The sequence below is a fragment of the Hypanus sabinus genome, chromosome 7 (assembly GCF_030144855.1).
Source record: "Hypanus sabinus isolate sHypSab1 chromosome 7, sHypSab1.hap1, whole genome shotgun sequence".
Taxonomy (NCBI): domain Eukaryota; kingdom Metazoa; phylum Chordata; class Chondrichthyes; order Myliobatiformes; family Dasyatidae; genus Hypanus; species Hypanus sabinus.
Genome location: NC_082712.1, coordinates 173,224,562 through 173,243,095, shown reverse-complemented (window position 1 = coordinate 173,243,095; position 18,534 = coordinate 173,224,562). Strand labels below are relative to the sequence as shown.

The window sequence follows — 18,534 nt, the reverse complement described above, 5'->3', positions numbered from 1 at the left end:
GGAAGTTCCAACTGCAGAAGGACCTTTTTGCTCCTATACTCAGCTCCCCTTGTTAGGAAGGCCAACATGCCATTAGCTTTCTTCACTGCCTGCTGAACCTTCATGCATACTTTCAGTGACTGATGAACAAGGACACCTAGATCTCGTTGTACTTCCATTTTTCCTAACTTGACACCATTCAGATAGTAATCTGCCTTCCTGTTCTTGCCACCAAAGTGGATAATCTCACATTTATCCACATTAAACTGCATCTGCCATACATCTGCCCACTCACCCTACCTGTCAAAGTCACCCTACATTCTCCTAACATCCTCCTCATATTTCACACTGCCACGCAGCTTTGTGTCATCTGCAAATTTGCTAATGTTACTTTTAATCCCTTCATCTAAATCATCAATATATATTGTTAATAGCTGTGCTCCCAGCACTGAGCCTTGTGGTACGCCACTAGTCACTGCCTGCCATTCTGAAAAGGACCTGTTAATCCCAGCTCACCAGGGATAGAGTCCCCCTGGTCCTCACCTATCACCCTACCAGCCTACAAATCCAACGTATAATCCTCCGTAACTTCCGCCACCTCCTACGGGATCCCACCACCAGACACATCTTCCCCTCCCCCCCACTCTCGGCTTTCCGCAGGGATCGCTCCCTACGTGACTCCCTTGTCCATTCATCCCCCCCATCCCTCCCCACCGATCTCCCTCCGGGAACTCATCCCTGCAAACGGAAGAAGTGCTACACCTGCCCCTAAACTTCTTCCCTCACCACCATCCTAGGCCCCAGACAGTCCTTTCAGGTGAGGCACCACTTCAGCTGAGAGTCAACAGGGGTGATATACTGTATCCGGTGCTCCCGATGTGGCCGTTTATACATTGGGGAGACCCGCCGCAGACTGGGAGACTGTTTTGCCGAACACCGGCGCTCGGTCCTCCAGCAGTGGCGGGATCTCCCTGTGGCCACGCACTTCAATTCCACAGACCACTCCCACTCCGACATGTCTGTCCATGGCCTCCTCTACCGTCAAGGTGAGGCCACACACAGGTCGATGGAGCAATACCTTATCTCCTGCCTAGGTAGCCTCCTTCCTGCCGGCATGAACATTCAACTCACAGACCTCCGTTGATACCCCTGCCCCCCCCCCTTACCCCATCCCTATCTATAATTTTAGTCTCGTTCTCTTTCTCTCTCTTTTCCCCCCTCACTATAATCTCCCCCAGCCCTACCTTTCTTTCTCTTTTATTTCCCATAATTTTCCACCTTCCCCCTAGTCCATTTCCCTTCAGCCTATCACTTCCCAGCTCTCTACTTCATCCCTCCCCCCACTTCTTATCCCCCCTCGACCATCCCATGTTACTTCACTCCTGATGAAGGGTTTCGGTCCAAAACGTCGTCACCACCTCCTCCCATAGATGCTGTTTGGCCTGCTGAGTTCTGCCAGCATCTTATGTTTTATTTAATCCCTACTCTTTGTTTCCTGTCTGCCAACCAATTTTCTATCCATGTTAGTACCCTACCCCCAATACCATGTGCTCTAATTTCCACTAATCTCCTACATGGGACCTTATCAAAGGCTTTCTGGAAGTCCAGGTACACTACATCTACTGACTCTCCCTTGTCATTTTCATAGTTACATCCTCAAAAAAAAATTCCGGAAGATTAGTCAAGCATGATTTTCCCTTCATAAATCTATGCTGACTCGGACCGATCCTGTTACTGCTATCCAAATGTGCCGCTATTTCATCTTTTATAATTGACTCCAGCATTTTCCCCACCACTAATGTCAGGCTATCTGGTCTATAATTCCCTGTTTTTTCTCTCACTCATTTCTTAAAAAGTGGGATAACATTAGCAATCCTCCAATCCTCAGGAATTGATCCTGAATCTATAGAACATTGGAAAATGATTACCAATGCATCCACAATTTCTAGAGCCGCCTCCTTAAGTACCCTGGGATGCAGACCATCAGGCCCTGGGGATTTATCAACCTTCAGTCCCATCAGTCTACCCAACACCATTTTCTGCCTAATGTGAATTTCCTTCGGTTGGTCCATTACCCTAGGTCCTCTGGCCACTATTACATCTGGGATATTGTCTGTGTCTTCCCTAGTGAAGACAGATCATAACTTTTATCAGTGATAATAAACCTGATTCTGATTCTAATTCTAATAACAGAATGCCGAATAAAGTGTAACAGTTAATAGAGAGTGCAGTGCAGGTAAACAATGAGGTGCAAAGCCATAACAAGGTAGATTGCTGCTGTTGTACGGTTAGACAAATTTGTGTTCTTTATGTTTCAGAACAATATGAAATGGTATGCGATTAGAGGATGGGACAGATGGACTGTCCCCTCAGGGATCTTCAGAAAAAGCAGATAGGATAAATGATGCTTTGAACTTAATAAACTGGAAAAGAACTGTATTTACTGCTCCTAGCCCTTCTTCATTGGAAACCAGACTACCAGAGTGTGAGGAATCTGCATATATTGATTTGCACTGTGTTGACGAAGATAAATTAATTGCCACACAGTTAGAATAGCTTTTGGCCATCTAAAGCTCCGAGAGAGAGAGAGAGAAAAGTAATCAGTTTGATTGATAAACAAGGAGCCAGTTAAAGCAGGTTTAATGAACATCTGCCTTGGTTCAGTTCAATAAACAGCACAGGCTCTGTACCTCTGGAATCTTAAATAACAGCTAAACGACTGCAACGGCAAAGGAAATTCATCGTCATAAAACTCAATGTTAGCACTGTTTTCCCTGATGGAAGGAATCCTGCTGCCCTTGACTTGTTTCCCAAGTGTGTACCCAGTACAAGACCTTACGTTAAAGCAAAATGTTGGAGGAACTCAGCAGGTCAGGCAGCATCTATGAGGGGAATGAACAGTTGACTTTTCAGACCAAAACCCTTCACTGGAAAGGAGGATAGCTAGAAGGTGATAGGTGAAGCCAGGTGGGTAGGAAAGATAAAGAGGGAGGGGAAGGAGTACAACCCGACAGGTGATAGATCAGACCAGGTGAGAGGAAAGATGGGTGGGTGGGGGAAGGGGACGAAGTGAGAAGCTGGGATGTGATAGGTGGAATGGGTAATGTGCTGAAGAAGGGGGAATCTGATAGGAGAGGACAGTGAGCCAAAGGAGAAAGGAAAGGAGGAGCGGCACTAGGGGCAGATTTTGGACAGGTGAGGAGAAGAGAAAAGATAAGAGCGGAGCTTAAATGAGGAATGGAAAAAGAGAGAAGGGAGAGAATGGAGAAATTTCCAGAAGTTAGAGAAATGTGTTCATGCCATCAGGTTGGGGGCTACTCAGACAGAATATGAGGTGTTGCTCCTTCAACCAGAGAGTAGCCTCATTGTGGCTATTGAGGAGACCACAAACTGACATATTGGAATGCGAATTTAGAATTGGAGTTGGTGGCTGCTGGGAAATCCCAACTTTTCTGGCGAACTGAGTGAAGGTGCTCGACAAAAAGATCCCCCAATCTACGTTGGGTCTCACCAGGAGCACTGCAGACCATAAAATGGCCCTGACAGATTTGCAGGTGAAGTGTTGCCTCACCCTGAATGGACTCAGGGACCTGAATATCAATGAGTGAGGAGGTGTGAGGCAGGTGAAGCAGCATCTATTGGTGCTTCAGGTCTGGGATACTTCCTGAGAGTCAGGATGTTATAAGAAAGGTTAGTTTTCAGTCAGAGAGGGGTCGAGGAGGGGTGGACAGAGCAAAAAGGAATATCTCAGATAGGGTAACAGGTGCATTTGCAGGAACATTAAGCATTTTTGCCTCAAAATCAGGATATCATTACTGTCATATGTCAATAAGTGTGTTGTTCTGTGCTTGCTGTACAGTGCAATACATAAAAATTACTATAATCTAAATAAATCTACAATAAGAAATATATAAAATTAAGTAGTGCAAAAGGAGAGGAAAGCGTGAGGTAAGGTTCATGGGTTCATTGTGAGTTGGTAGGTTGTAGAAACAATTCATTGTTGAGGTGAGTGAAGTTATCCACTCTGAATCAGGAGCCTGATGGTTGATGGGTATTAACTGTTCCCGAAACTCGTGGTGTGGGACCTGAGGCTCCTGTTTCTCCTTCCTGATGGCGGCAGTGAGAAGAGAGCATGTTCTGGATGGTGGGTGTCCCCGATAATGGATGCTCATTCTCAAAAAATTCATATTTCAGGAACATATAAAAAAAACTAGAAAACTGCAAAGCGTAGAAAAAGAGGATACCTGGAGGATACGGTTATGCTGGATGGACTTTGTTGAGGTCGAATGGTCTCCTTCTCTGAGGTAAACTTTTCTGACCCTTTGGCCCAGTGGATTATGGTTCTGCTTGCGGGGGATCCCTTGGAAAAAGCAAGAAGAGAAATAAATGGCATTTCTCATGATCAAAGTTCAGCGATTGTGGGGTTGGATACTTTGATTTTGCACCGCCGATCTGTGACATTCTCAGAAAATCTCCTGAGCTGGTTTCACTGTTCTTGATCTTCTCATTAAGGGCTGGAGTTACTGAGATTTACCAGCACCTGAACATTTCATTTGCCTCCAAAGACAAATCAGTCATAGAACACAGAACCGAGATGCTATGCCAAAGTAATTAAAATAATGATGTGTAATTACATCAGTCCCTTCTGCCTGCACATGGTCCATATCCCTCTATTCCCTCTATAATTGCCTATCTACGAGTACTTTAAATGCCTCTGTTGTATCTGCTTCCACCCCCTTCCAGGCACCTGTCAATCTCTGTGAGAAAGACTTGCCCCACTCTCACCTTAAATAAGTGCTTCTAGCATTCTACATTCCAATACTGGCAAAATGGTACTGGTCACCTCTATCTAGTAGATGATCTATTTTGAAAGGTTATAATTCTCTGAGTTTATGAAGAGGGTATGGAGAAAGATGCGCCACAGTTCACCCTGAACAGCTGTGTGACGGAGGACTCTGTGATCTACAGTCTGTTTCCAAGGACATGCACGGAGACAGACATCCGATGGGCAGCATGGTAACACGATGGTTAGCACAAAGCTTCACAGTATCAACGACTCAGGTTCAATTCTCACAGCTGTCTGTAAGGAGTTCTTATGTTCTCCCTGTCACCGCGTGGGTTTCCTCCAGGTGCTCTGGTTTCCTCATGCAGGTTAGTAGGCTAATCGGTCATCATAAATTGTCCACTGATTAAATAGGATTAAATAGGTGGGTTGCTGGGCAGCATGGGCCAGAAGGGCTGAAGGGCCTTTTCCAAACTGTATCTAAATAAATGGATAAGTGCTGCTAGATCATTAGCTCAGAGAAAGACACCATTATGTCTGCCCAGGAGTTGCTGGTGTGCCAGCACATCGAGATGTCCTTGGAGGAGTGCTACCGACTGGCACAGTCCGGGCAACAGGAGTACGTGCTGAGGAACACAGTGCAGCCACCGCAAGGGCTCGGTGGGGAAGGACCTCAGTGTAGGGTTCTTCCACTTCTGGAGAGGGAGGGCAGTGTTGGATGAGGAAGCCCCTAGATTATTATAGTTGTGAACCATCTGGGAGGCGCAGGAGTGTCTGCAGTGCAGTTTTTGTGTAGGAATGTAACAGGTCAGTGGGGAAAGCTCTCCCTGGAGTTGTGAAGAATGAAGGGGGATCTCATTGAAACCTATCAAATATTGAAAAGTCTGGATCGAGTGGATGTGGGGAGGATGTTTCCCATTCGGATGGGGAAGTGGGGGTGCGGATGCTATCAAGGACCAGAGCCTCAGATTCGATGGACGTCTCTTTAAAACAGAGATGAGGAGGAATTTCTTTAGCCAGAGGGTGGAGACTCTGTGGAGTTCATTGCCAAGGACAGCTGTGGAGGCCAAGTCATTGGGTATATTTAAATCAGAGCTTGATAGGTTCTTAATTAGTAAGGCTGTCAAGGATTATGGGGCGAAGGCAGGAGAATGGGGTTGAGAAGGTTAATAAATCAGCCATGATGAAATGGTGGAGCAGACTCAATGGGCCAAATGGCCTGATTCTGCTCCCTTGTCTTGTAGTCTTATGAAAGCATTGGCTGAGAATGTTATGGATAAAAGAAGCATGCATGGTTTATTCTAGTCAGGATATTTTAAGTTTATTTGATAAAAAATGATAAATCTCCCTCAGCCTCCAACACTCTAGAGAAAACAACAATACTTTGTCCAGTCTCTCCTCATAGTCTTACCTACTGCCTGTCACACTGCTGGTATTGAAGGTCCTCCATCTCTGGCAGTGCTCAGGGCCTCCTTCATCATTTCAGTAGCTTCCTCTCGGTTTTCACCACCGTCAGCCATGCAAGTCCCGGGTGGAGACTCAGGAAACACCGTTGCATTCGGGATTCTTCATTGCTGTTTCCGAAACGGTTCCGTTTTTACCAGTCAGGATTGCACGCCCTGACCTGAACTCATGAACCTGAAGGACCACTCTCAGTCTGACTTCTGCCCTTTGACCTGTTTGGCATGGGTGACCCCACCAAGGGCAAAGCGTAAAGCCGTGATTCCAGCTGGCGAAGCTCCCCAGGTCATTGAGGCATGCAAGGTTGAGGTCCACTTGGAGGTCTGCTCGTAACACATGCTCTCTAATCCAAGCAACATCCTGGGGAACCACTTCTGCCCCCTCTCCAATGACTCCACCTCCTTCCTATGATGGGATGGCCAGAACTGAATGCACATGTCGCACCTTCCTTTCTAACACACATGGAATCTAGGAGAGGACTTCAGGATACTTAAAACAACTTTGATTTAACCGGGAAAATGTTTGCACCCTGATGATAAGAGGCAGAGATCGAGTGGATAGCCAGAGATTTCATTTTTCCCCAGGGCAGAAATAGTTAATACAATGGGAGCATAAGTTTAAGGTGATTGGATGAATGAACATGGGGGGGGGGGGTGGTGTCAGAGGCAAGTTGTTTACTTGAGAGAGTGATAGGCACATGGTAAAAGCTGCCAGGGGTATAACCATATAACAATTACAGCCTGGTCTTTCATATCTCTACTTGGCTGATCAGAGTGGAGACACAGGAGACTGCAGACATCGGGTTCTGGAGAAGAAAACCAGCCGGTCGAGCAGCATCAATGGAGGGAAATGGACAGTTGGCATTTTGGATCGAGAGATGGAGGGGAGGGGTGGAGCAAGAGCAGGGAGGTGATGAGTGGATCCAGCTGAGGAGGGCTGATGGGCAGATAGAGGAAAGGAGAGTGAGAATAGTGATAGACGCTGGGAGGTGGCGGGTGGATCCAGATGAGGAGGGCTGATGGGCAGATAGAGGAAAGGAGAGTGAGAATAGTGATAGACGCTGGGAGGTGGCGGGTGGATCCAGATGAGGAGGGCTGATGGGCAGATAGAGGAAAGGAGAGTGAGAATAGTGATAGACGCTGGGAGGTGGCGGGTGGATCCAGATGAGGAGGGCTGATGGGCAGATAGAGGAAAGGAGAGTGAGAATAGTGATAGACGCTGGGAGGTGGCGGGTGGATCCAGATGAGGAGGGATGGTGAGCAGATGGAGAAGAAGAGAGTGGGAATTGCAACAGAGCCTGGGCGGTGATGGATGGGTCCGGATGGAGAGCAGCCAGAGGCAGATGGAAGAGGGGAGAGGAGGTGTAGTAGCAGAGGCTGGGCGGTGATGGATGGGTCCGGATGGAGAGCAGCCAGAGGCAGATGGAAGAGGGGAGAGGAGGTGTAGTAGCAGAGGCTGGGCGGTGATGGATGGGTCCGGATGGAGAGCAGCCAGAGGCAGATGGAAGAGGGGAGAGGAGGTGTAGTAGCAGAGGCTGGGAGGTGATGGGTGGATTCAGGTGAGGAGGAAGGAGTGATAGGAAGATGAATGAGGGGACAGTGGGAATAGTGACTGAGGCTGGGAGGTGATGGGTGATCCAGGTGAGAAGGGTGATGGGAAGATGGAGGAGTTTAGAGTGGGAATAGCAACGGGGTGGGGAGGAAATGGATGCAGGAGACAAAGAGCTGCAGATGGTGGAATCTGATTGGAGAAAAAGGTGGAGCATGGAACCAGAGAAGGGAGGTGGGGACAGTGGGTGGAGGGGATCCAGTGGGAGCAGTGTGTGGGTGATGGACAGATGGGGTATGTAGAGGGGCAAAATTCACCAGTTTCAGGTAACTGCCTCTTTCCCTTACTCATGATTTAGCCAGTTCCTCACCTCCAGTCTGCCCCTACCACCTAACTTCTTTCCTTTCTTCCACTTACTCCATCTGCTCATCTGCAGTCCTTTGTTGCCTCCATCCACCATCTCTTAGCCTCTGTCACTATTGTCACCCAACTCTCCCCATCATTCCTCCTCACCTGGATCCACCCACCACCTCCCGGCCTCTGACACTCTCCTCTCCTCCACGTCCATATCACTGCCCCTCACCTGACATCCCTTTCTCCATCCCTTCCCACATCTCTCCACTCCTCCATCTGCCCATCACCTTTCTCACCTGGAACCACCCATCACCTCCTAGCCTCTGTCACTACTCCCACTCTCCACTTCTCTATCTGCCTATCACTCCTTCTCATCTGGATCCTTCTTGTTGGCTATCTCCCCTTTAACTTTTAATCCAGATAAAGGGTCTCAACCCAAAATGTCAGCTCCATTTTCCTCTACGGATGCTGCCTGGCCTGCTGAGTATTTCCAGCAGTTTGTTTTATGCGAGTCCAGGTGTCCAGAGTGGGTAACTAGCTGGTGTTTTCCTTCTCTGCACCGTTGTTCTTAAAAACTGCTTTGACTGAAAATTTTTCTAGAAATAATATCTGTGTGTTGATCTCAATGGTGCCAACGTCCTGCAACTTGGGAGCCATCTGGTGGCGACTGTACACATCTGCAATTGGAGTGAATATTCAGAAGAGCAGATACTAAACACAACGGGTACAGAAACCTGGAGAAAGGTTGAAAGCATCTTTGGGGGGAAATGGACAGTTGACGTGGGTGCTGGGCATATGGAGTGTGTGGGGGAGAGGAAAGAAACAGGATGATGGAGTGAGCGAGGGAAGAACTGTGTAAGGTACTCTATTTTCAGGGAAATGGAAGATAAAGATTAACTTTACCTGTCACAAGTACATCGAAATACATAATTTTGTGTCAATGACCCACCCAGAACGAGGATTGTACTGGGGGCAGCCGGCAAGTGTCACCATGCCTCCAGCACCAACGTAGCATGCCCACAACTTACCAACCCAAACCGTTTGTTGAGACCGTTCTGTCCTGGGAATGCCGAATGATGTCAACCACCGAACTCCCATTCACTCAGTCACAGAACCATTTACTCCAGAAAGTGCCTGAGAAATGTCCGGGAAACCATTGTAGAACATTTCACTCTCGTAAGAAAATGATTCCAGTTGCAAAAACTGCTGATAAAGGCAGTGTGGTGTAGTTATATTTCTCATTGACATTGTTCCAAATCCAGAGCATGAGGAACCCAGGGAGGACCTTTTCCAAAATTAATAAATCAAAGTAAGTTAATTATCATATGTACAAGTACATGTATGGACAGATAGAATGAAAAACTCACTACAGCACCATCACAGCTACATAACAACATTCACACAGTACAGCATTCACACGAGGAACATGCTACAGAATTAAATTCATTCTAAAGTTTGGCCTTGTCCCATGCACATTGAAAGGTACAGTGAAATACGCCATCTGCGTCAACGACCAACACAGTCCGAGCAGCCCGCAAGTGTCACCACGCTTCTGGCGCCAACATAGCGTGTCACAACTTACTAACCCGAACCAGTGCACCTTTGGAATGTGGAAGGAAACCGGAGCACCCGCAGGAAACCCATTTGTCATGGGGACAAGATACAAACGCCTTACAGACAGTGGCAGAATTGAACTTGAGTCGCTGATGTTGTAATTGCATTACACTAACAGCTACATTTCTATGCTGCCATAATGCATGGAGTCAATTTCACAGATGGAATGGGAAATAGAACAATTCTTTGGAATGCAGCAATATGGGTTGGAGAGGTCAGCTGTGAACTTTGCCCAGTCAGCTCTCCTGAGAAACCCAAGTACATTGGGCCATGGGGTTTTGACTGCTGACAATGATCAAAAGAATAGAAATGAAGACTTGAGTCATAGAGAAGTGAAACTTAGAAACAGGCCCTTCGGCCCATCTAGTCAATACTGAAACCATTTAAACTGCTAGCCCCCATCATAGGTCAGAATTAGACCATTCTGCCCATTGAGTCTGCTCCACTTTTCAATCATGGCTGATTTATTATCCCTCTCAACCCCATTCTCCTGCCTTCTCCTTGTAACCTTTGACACCTTTACATATCAAGAACCTATCAACCTCCACCTTAAATATACCCAATAACTTGGCCTCCACGGCCAACATTGAAATGTTCCCACAAACAAAAGATTCACTTTGAAGGACTCTTCATCTCATTGCCTATTTTATTATTATTAGTATTTCTTCTTTTTGTATTTGTGCAGTTTGTTGTCTTCTGCACACAGATTGAACACCCTGCTTTGGTGGTCTGTCATTGATTCTGTTGTGGTTATTATTCTATGGATTAGTGGAGTGTGCCCAAAAGAAAATGAATCTCAGGGTTGTATAGGGTGACATATATGTACTTCTATAATAAATTTCCTTTGAACGGTGAACTTTGTAGCAACAAATTCCACCGATTCACCACTTTCTGGCTGAAGAAATTCCTCATCATCTCTGTTCTAAAGGGACGTCCTTGTATTCTGAAGCTGTGGTCCTGGTCTTAGATTCTTCCACTATAGGAAACATTCTCTCCACATCCAGACTGGTCAACAGTGAACAAGAGGTTTATTATTTCCAGGTATCTGTTTATTCTTAGAATAACCAAAGAAAGGTGAGAACAAAATTTTATTTTCAGAAAAGTAAGGAAGGGTGTGAGGTGAGTTAGAACACAAAACTGTTACACATAGTGAGGTTTTATTTTGGCTTCGTTCCAGTCCTCAAGATCGACTTTTATGTTTGTAGGCTTGGCTATTCCAGGATATGGATACACTGAAGTCTGGGAAAAATTAACATTCCATTGCCAATGGCAGCAGCAAAGGATTTACTTTGGTCCTGCCAAAGATTGGAATGTAGATATCATCATTACTGGCAGCAAAGAAAATATCTACAAACATTATTAAGTCACTAAAAGTTGCACTAGAATATAGGACAGTACAGACCAAGAACAGGCCCTTCGGCCCACAGTGTTGTGCTGAAGCAATTAAATTAGTAATCAAATGGTCAAGTAAACTAATCTCTTTTGCCTACACAAGGTCCAAATCCTTCCATTTTCCTCATATTCATGTGCCTATCTAAACACCTCTTCAAACTTGCTAATGCTTTGGCCTCTACCACCCCCTCAGGCAGCACACCACTCTGTGTCACCACCAACACAGAATGCCCATGACCCTCGGCAGAACAACACAGAGCACAACAAGCAACAAAACGGGCAAAGAACAACAGCAAGAAATCAACAGGAGTATAACCAGCACAACTCACCCATCCCTGTACACACACAGACAACCCTAGGGAAGGCCACCTCTGGGCCTCTGGCCTCCACTGGGCTCACAGGCATCGAGCCTCGGACTTCCCCAGTGGATCCAGGACTTTGGCCAGGCCCTCAACAGAAATACTTAGTGGAATTATATTTTATTTTAATTACTTTATTTAGAGATACAGCACAGAACAGGTGCTTTTGGCCCAATGAACTGCATTGCCAGCAAACCACCAATTTAATCCCAGCCTAGTCACAAGACAATTTACAATGACCAATTAGCCTGTTATGCAGTATGTCTTTGGAATCTTGGAGGAAACCAGAGCACCCAGAGGAAATCCATGTGCACATGAGAACAACGTACAAGCTTTCTTGCAGAGAATGGCAGAATTGAACTCCCCGAGCTGTAATGGAGTCATGCTAATCGCTCACCCCAACCAAATGCATAAATTACAATTCACAGGAGGGTCTTGAGGTTGTTAAACAGGACAGTGGGATTTCAGAATCAGAATTAGAATCACTTTATTGCCAGTATGTGAATGTACCAGAATTGATTGTGGTTCGGTACCATGCATAAAACACAGGACAATAACATAACAGATAACACAAGAGCAACCAACAATTTGCAAGGCAATAGTGCAAACTGCCATGAACAATAACAATTAGCAGAATGGTCACATGTACAAACTTCAATAATCAAACTTAAATAAATGTGAACATATGAACGAGACTCAATAATTATCCACAGATCAAGAAGAGCGGGAAGGAACATTTAACGGATATTGTACAGGGACAGCTAGGGTATTACACTGGAGTGAGCTTTGTGGAGAAGCTGGATAGCTACAGGAAAGAAGCTTCAGAGATGACATGTAGTCCTGGTGGTGATGGACTTGCAGCCTCTCCCTGGTGAATAGATGACTGCTAGGGTGGGTGGTAGGTTGTTAGAGCCGAAGAGTGGGGTGGGTAATAGAACAAGTTTTCACTACCAATTTAACGCTTCCAATGGTGTGCAGCTCAAATAGCCTCTGACAACCAAGTCCGGCTCCTGGCCTTCATGCGTGGTTTAGCTACTAAACCTGATGGAACCATTTCTACTGATAGGAGAAGGGGCAAAGGCAGGTTACTGGCCCCTTAAAACCAATTGCTTCGTGCAGATAGGGCTCGTCTGCCATGGTTGGCAGCTCATCTTGAGAAGGAAAACTGTGACCTCAAACCTCCTTGTCTTTCGGCTATACCCACTCATGGGGAAGGTTTTGGGGGTAAACCCTGAGGGAAAATCCAGAGCTGAAGCCCCTAAGACAGTCCTACATTGAGTTCAGCGCTGACTGGCAACTCCTGCAATGCTGCTGGTGCCAAACTGTATCTGCCATTCCTTTGGGTTCTTCAGCAGTGTGGAGAGGGGGAGCTTGCTACATGGGCAACAGCTCACTCTCCATATCATACTGCCCCGGCTTGAGTAACTAGACAGCTAGGATGCAACATCCATTGTCAACCTGACTAATGGAGGCCTCATTCATTCAAGATAGGTGGAGTCAGCTGTAATTTTCTTCACTCTGGTGATGGATAGGTCATTTAATATTGGTAGCTGACGGCCAATGACCTTCTCCACGGTGTGGACCACTCACTGAAAACTTGGAGAGAGAGATAGGTCTATACTTTATTGATCCCAAAGGAAATTACAGTGTCACAGTCGTGTTACAAGTACACAGATATATAAATTTACAAATACTACAAGAGCAGCAAGAAAGAATGAAAACTAAGTTACCTCAAACAGTCTAACAGGAGGGTGTCATCACTTCCCTGGCTATAAGTTGACTCATTGTAGAGCCTAATGGCTGAGGGTAAGAATGACCTCAGATAGCAGGGTTGTCTTAGTCTATTACTGAAAGTGCTCCTCTGTTCAGCCAAGGTGGCATGCAGAGTGTGAGCAACTTTGTCCAGAATTGTCCGGATTTTCTGTAGGGTCCTCTGTTCTACTGCAGCCTCCAGAAGAGGCAGTGCGAAATCAAACGGTGGCAGAGGTGGTCACAATACCCTCAGTGATGGCTGAGTAAACGTTCACCAGTATACTGTGCCAAACTGTGCCAATTTTTGCCGTTCCTTTGATACATCAGCTTAGTGGAGAGGGGAAGCTGCCTGCATGGGCAGTCTCACTCTCCATACAGTACTGCCCTGGCTCATGTACCGGTGTAGACAGCTGGAACGTAACATCCATGGTTGGCCCCTACATACCTGCTGTATCTGCTTATTTGAGACAACTCTTAGAGAACAAAAACAAGTCAAGAAAATAGCCGGGATTCCCTTTGTTTATTTGGGACACTATGCCGCTTAATTGAGGCGGGGCCAGTTGCCAAACAGTTTCTCACTCGTGCCAGTTGCGTGCCTGTCATGTAGCCGTTAGACACTACACCATGCTTAGAGTGAACAGTTTTTAACAGTGCCACTTGCATGTTTGTGTTCAAAAAGCAGCAATTTTTGTCACTAAATAGTTGATGAGAAATAAGAAGTAAGACAATTCCAAACTGTTTAGCTCACTGCGGCCTCAAGCATTCAGGCTTGGAGATGCCAGAAACGACCAGGGGTGAAAATGAAACTGTTACACTATTTCAACAAGTTAGGAATGACAAAGAATTTGAAGGTATTGACAATCATCTGGATTGTTAGAATGAAACTGAAGGTTTGGAAGATGTGATCATTGAAAGTATTGGTTGAAAGCAATTCACAGTCTGCACTAGGTGTTTGTGCTGATATTGTTCACTTACAAACATAAGGATAAGCCAGCACACACTGAGAGAATTCGTCTGGCGATAACTACTAGGAACTGATACACAGTTTTACACTACTGTAGAAATTTTAGGAATGTTCTAATTTATTCTGTATTTTATTTAAATATGTAAATTGTTATTCAGTTTATTTTTAATACGTTTTAACTATTTTCATGAAACTTCAGCGAATTGGGACAGCCACTTAATTGGACCAAAATGTACTTGTCCCAATGTGTCCCAATTAACTGGAATCCATTGCAATACATAAAATAATCTATAAATGATAATAGTAACAAATCTGAACTATAATTAATTCTATGTATACATTTTGATATTGCAGTTTATGTTCTATGTTCTATTATGTATTACAAAACAAATTTCACAATATATGGCGGTGATATTAAACCTGATTCTGACTGTGAATCTGAGTCTAAGAGGTGAGAGAAGTCCTGACGAAGGTCCTCTGACCCAAACTGTTAACTGTATATTCCCCTCCACAGACACTGCCTGACTTGCTGAGTTCCTCTGGCATTTTCCTCCAGCCAAGACCGCTATGTTCGAACATGGTGGGTCATAGTTCCATTAATGAAAAAGCTTTATGAAATAAAAGTTTTAATTTACTCTGCACTAAATTGCATGTCATAACCCAACTGGATCTGTTGTGCATCAAGTACTTTATTGCTGCTTCACTTCTTCATCGTAAAGATTAACAGCTAGTTTAGAGAACGGTCAATAATTAATTTCCTTTTGCAGCGAGAACATCATAAAAACATTATGCTTCAAATAAACTCCTAAATTGTCCAACCCGATATTAATGTATGCTCAAGCGTTGAATGGAGGAAATTAATCATCTGTTCTTATTAAAGTCATCAAAAGTATGTTAGAAGATAGATGTGAGCTCTCTGTTGAGGTAACTGGATAGCATGAATATAGAGGGTTCAAACTTCTGGTAATATTTTCTTCTTCCCATTTCCTATTTTCCCATTCTCTTCTCTGGCTCCGCACTTACCTCTTCTCTTCTCACATGCCTATCACTTCTCCTGGTGCCTTTCGTCCTTCCTTTTCTCCTACAATACCTTCTCCACCCATCAGATACCTTCATCTTCAGCCCTTTATCTTTCCCACCTGTCACCACCCAGCTTCTCACTTCATTCCCACTCTCCCATCCCACTTGCTTTACCTATCAACTTCTAGCTTGTACTCCTTCCCCACCTTTTAATTCTGGCTTCTCTTCCCTTCCTTTCCAGTCCCGATGGATGGTCTTGGCTTTAAACATTAACTGTTTATTTCTTTCCGAAGATGCTGCCTGGCAGGCTGAGTTCCTCCAGCATTTTGTGTTATATGACTGTTTGTTCCTTTCCATAGATGGTGCAGGACCTGCTGAGATCTGCCAGCATTTTGTGTGTGTTCCTCTGGATTTCCAGCTTCTGAAGAATCTCTTGTGTTTATGGTTAAGGAAATGCCTTGCTCATCTAATATAGCTCAAGAAGACTCTCAATTCAGATCCAGCGTGAGACATTAAGGAAAATCAGATAAATCCCACTCCCAATTGGATTTGAAAATACCTCAGTGGTACAATCACTTGAGTCGAGTATGATGTTCTCCTAAGCGGTTATTCCCTTAATGGCAAAGGCCTGTGCGTGACTTTGCTTAACATGGAGAGGCTGGTGAATGGGCAGCCTCCATGTGGTCCTTGACAGATCCTGGAGAGTCCAGTGGCAAGGAGTTCAAGACAATGGGAGATCCTTCAGTGTGGCAGCCTGCCCCCACCTTCACTACCATTGTGATAATGGATCAAAAGACATAGGAGCAGAATTAGGCCATTTGGCCCATCAAATCTGCTCCGCCATTTCATCATTGCTGATCAATTTTCCTCTCAGCCCCAATCTCCTGGCTTCTCCCCATATCCCTTCATGCCCTGACCCTAACCCTAACCCTAATCAAGACTGATCAAGAATCTATCAAACTCTGCCTTAAATATTCATAAAGCCTCCGCAGCTGCCTGTGGCAAAGAATTCCACGGATTTACCACTTTCTAGCTAAAGAGATCCCTCCTCATCTCCGTTCTAAAAGGACGTACCTCTATTCCGAGGCTATGTCCTCTGATCTTACTCTCCCATCATAGAAAACATCCTTTCCACGTCCACTCTATCAAGGTATTTCACCATTTGATAGGTTTCAATGAGATCATCCCTCATTTTTCAGAATTCTAGTGAATACAGGCCTAGAGCCATCAGACACCTTTCATATGACAATCATTCAATTCTGCAAACATTTTTGTGAAGCTCCTTTAAACACTCTTCAGTTTCAGCACAGACTTTCTAAGGTAAATGTCCCAAACCTGCTCGCGATACTCCAAATGAGGCCTCACTGGTGTTTTATAAAGACTCAGCATTACATCCTTGCTTTTATATTCTAGACCTCAAAATAAATGCTAATATTGCATTTTTCCCCCTCACTATAGACTCAACCTGCAAATTAACCTGTAGGGAATACTGCACACAGACTCCCAAGTCCCTTTGCACCTCAGTTTTTTTTTGTATTTTCTCTCCATTTAGAGAATAGTAAGCCCTTTCATGTTTTCTACCAAAGTGCATGACCATACTCTTTCCAACATTGTATTCCATCTGCAATTTCTTTGCCCATTCTCCTCATCTGTTTAAGTCCTTCTGTAGCCTCTCTACTTCCTTAAAACCATCTGCCCGTCCACCTATCTTCATATCGTATGCAAACTTTGCAACAAATCCAACAATTCTATCATCAAAATCATTGACATATAATGTAAGAAGAATGAGAAGTGAACACAGAGCCCTGCGGAACACCACTGGTCACAGTCAGCCAGTCAGAAAAGGCTCCTTTTACTCAAACTCCTTGCCTCCTACCAATCAGCCACTGCTTTATCCATGCTAGAATCTTCCTGTAATACCATGGGCTCATAACTTGCTAAATAGCCTCACATGTGGCAACTTATCACAGGCTTTCTGAAAATATACAACATCAACCAATTTTCTTTTGTCTACCCTGTTAGTTGTTTCTGCAAAAAATTCTTATAGATTTGTCAGGCAAGATTTTTTTCTTGAGGGAACCATGCTGACTACAGCCTATTTTATCATGTGCCTCCAAGTACTCTGATATCTCATCCTAAATAATCGACTCCAACATCTTCCCAACCACTGAGGTCAGACTAACTGGCCTATAGTTTCCTTTCTTCTGCCTCACTCCTTTCTTAAAGCTTTTAGCATCTTCTTTGATATTAGTCACCAGCTTCCTCTCATAATTCATCTTTTCCTTCCTAATGACCTTCTTAGTTTCCTTCTGCAAGTTTTTAAAAGCTTCCCAATCCTCTATCTTCCCACTAGCTTTGGCTTCCTTGTACTCTTTTACTTTTATTTTAGCTCTGACTTCACTTGTCAGACATGGTAGTGTCCTTCTTCCATTTGAAAATTTGTTCTTATTTGGAATATATCTGTCTTGCACTTCCTTCGTTTTTCACAGAAACTCCAGCCATTGCTGCTCTGCAGCAATTGTCCTTCCTGCTAGTGTTCCTTTCCAGTCAACTTTGGCCAGTTCCCCTCTCATGCCATTATAATTTCCTTTATTTCACTGAAATACCGAGTCGTTGGAATTTAGGTTTCTCTTCTCAAATTTCAAAGTAAACTCGATCATATTGCGATCACTGTTCCCCAAGGGTTCCTTAACCTAAAGCTCTCTTATCACTTCCGTATCATTGCACAACAGCCAATCTAACACAGCCTAGTGGGTTCAACAACAAGCTGCTCTAAAAAGATATTGCTTAGATAGTCTACAAATTCTCTCTCTTGAGGTCCAGTACTGGCCTGGATTTCCCAACCCACTTTCATGTTAAAATGCCCAACGATTATCATGACGTTGTCCTTCTGACACTCATTTTCTATTTCCTGCTGTAATTTGTAATTCACATCCTGGCTGCTATTTGGAGGCCTGTATACAATTGCCATTCAGGTCCTTCTACTCTTGCTATTTCTTAACTCAACCAATAGAGACTCTACACCTTCTGATCCTATGTCATCCCTTTCTAATGATTTAATGTTATTTCTTATACACAGGGCCACACCACCTCCTCGGCCTACTAACCTATCTTTCTGATACATCGTATATCCTTGGATGTTCAGTTCCCAATGGCAACCATCTTTAGCCAAGTTTCAGAGATGGCCACAACGTCACACTTGCCAATCTGTAGCTGGATTTCAAGAGGTAGTTTTATTTCTTATGCTGCATGCATTCAAATACAACACTTTCAGTCCAGTATTTGTTGCTTTCTGTTTTAACTGCACC

General features: G+C 44.6%; 1 protein-coding gene across 3 annotated transcripts in view; it reads right to left on the bottom strand.

Annotated features, from left to right (window-relative positions):
- Positions 1–18,534, bottom strand: part of LOC132397407 (proline-rich protein 36-like) — a 28,366-nt gene that overhangs the window by 8,266 nt on the left and 1,566 nt on the right. For 2 of the 3 annotated variants that reach the window (XM_059976141.1, XM_059976140.1), the window contains exons 1-2: positions 6,174–8,310; positions 4,224–4,339 (exon numbers count right to left, since the gene is read on the bottom strand). In XM_059976141.1, coding sequence (XP_059832124.1) covers positions 6,972–7,988 — 1,017 coding nt within the window. In that variant the 5' untranslated portion in view covers positions 7,989–8,310 and the 3' untranslated portion in view covers positions 4,224–4,339; positions 6,174–6,971. Of the gene's footprint in view, positions 1–4,223; positions 4,340–6,173; positions 8,311–9,153; positions 9,411–18,534 lie in introns of those variants that run through there. The other variant, XR_009513371.1, reaches the window with a different exon arrangement.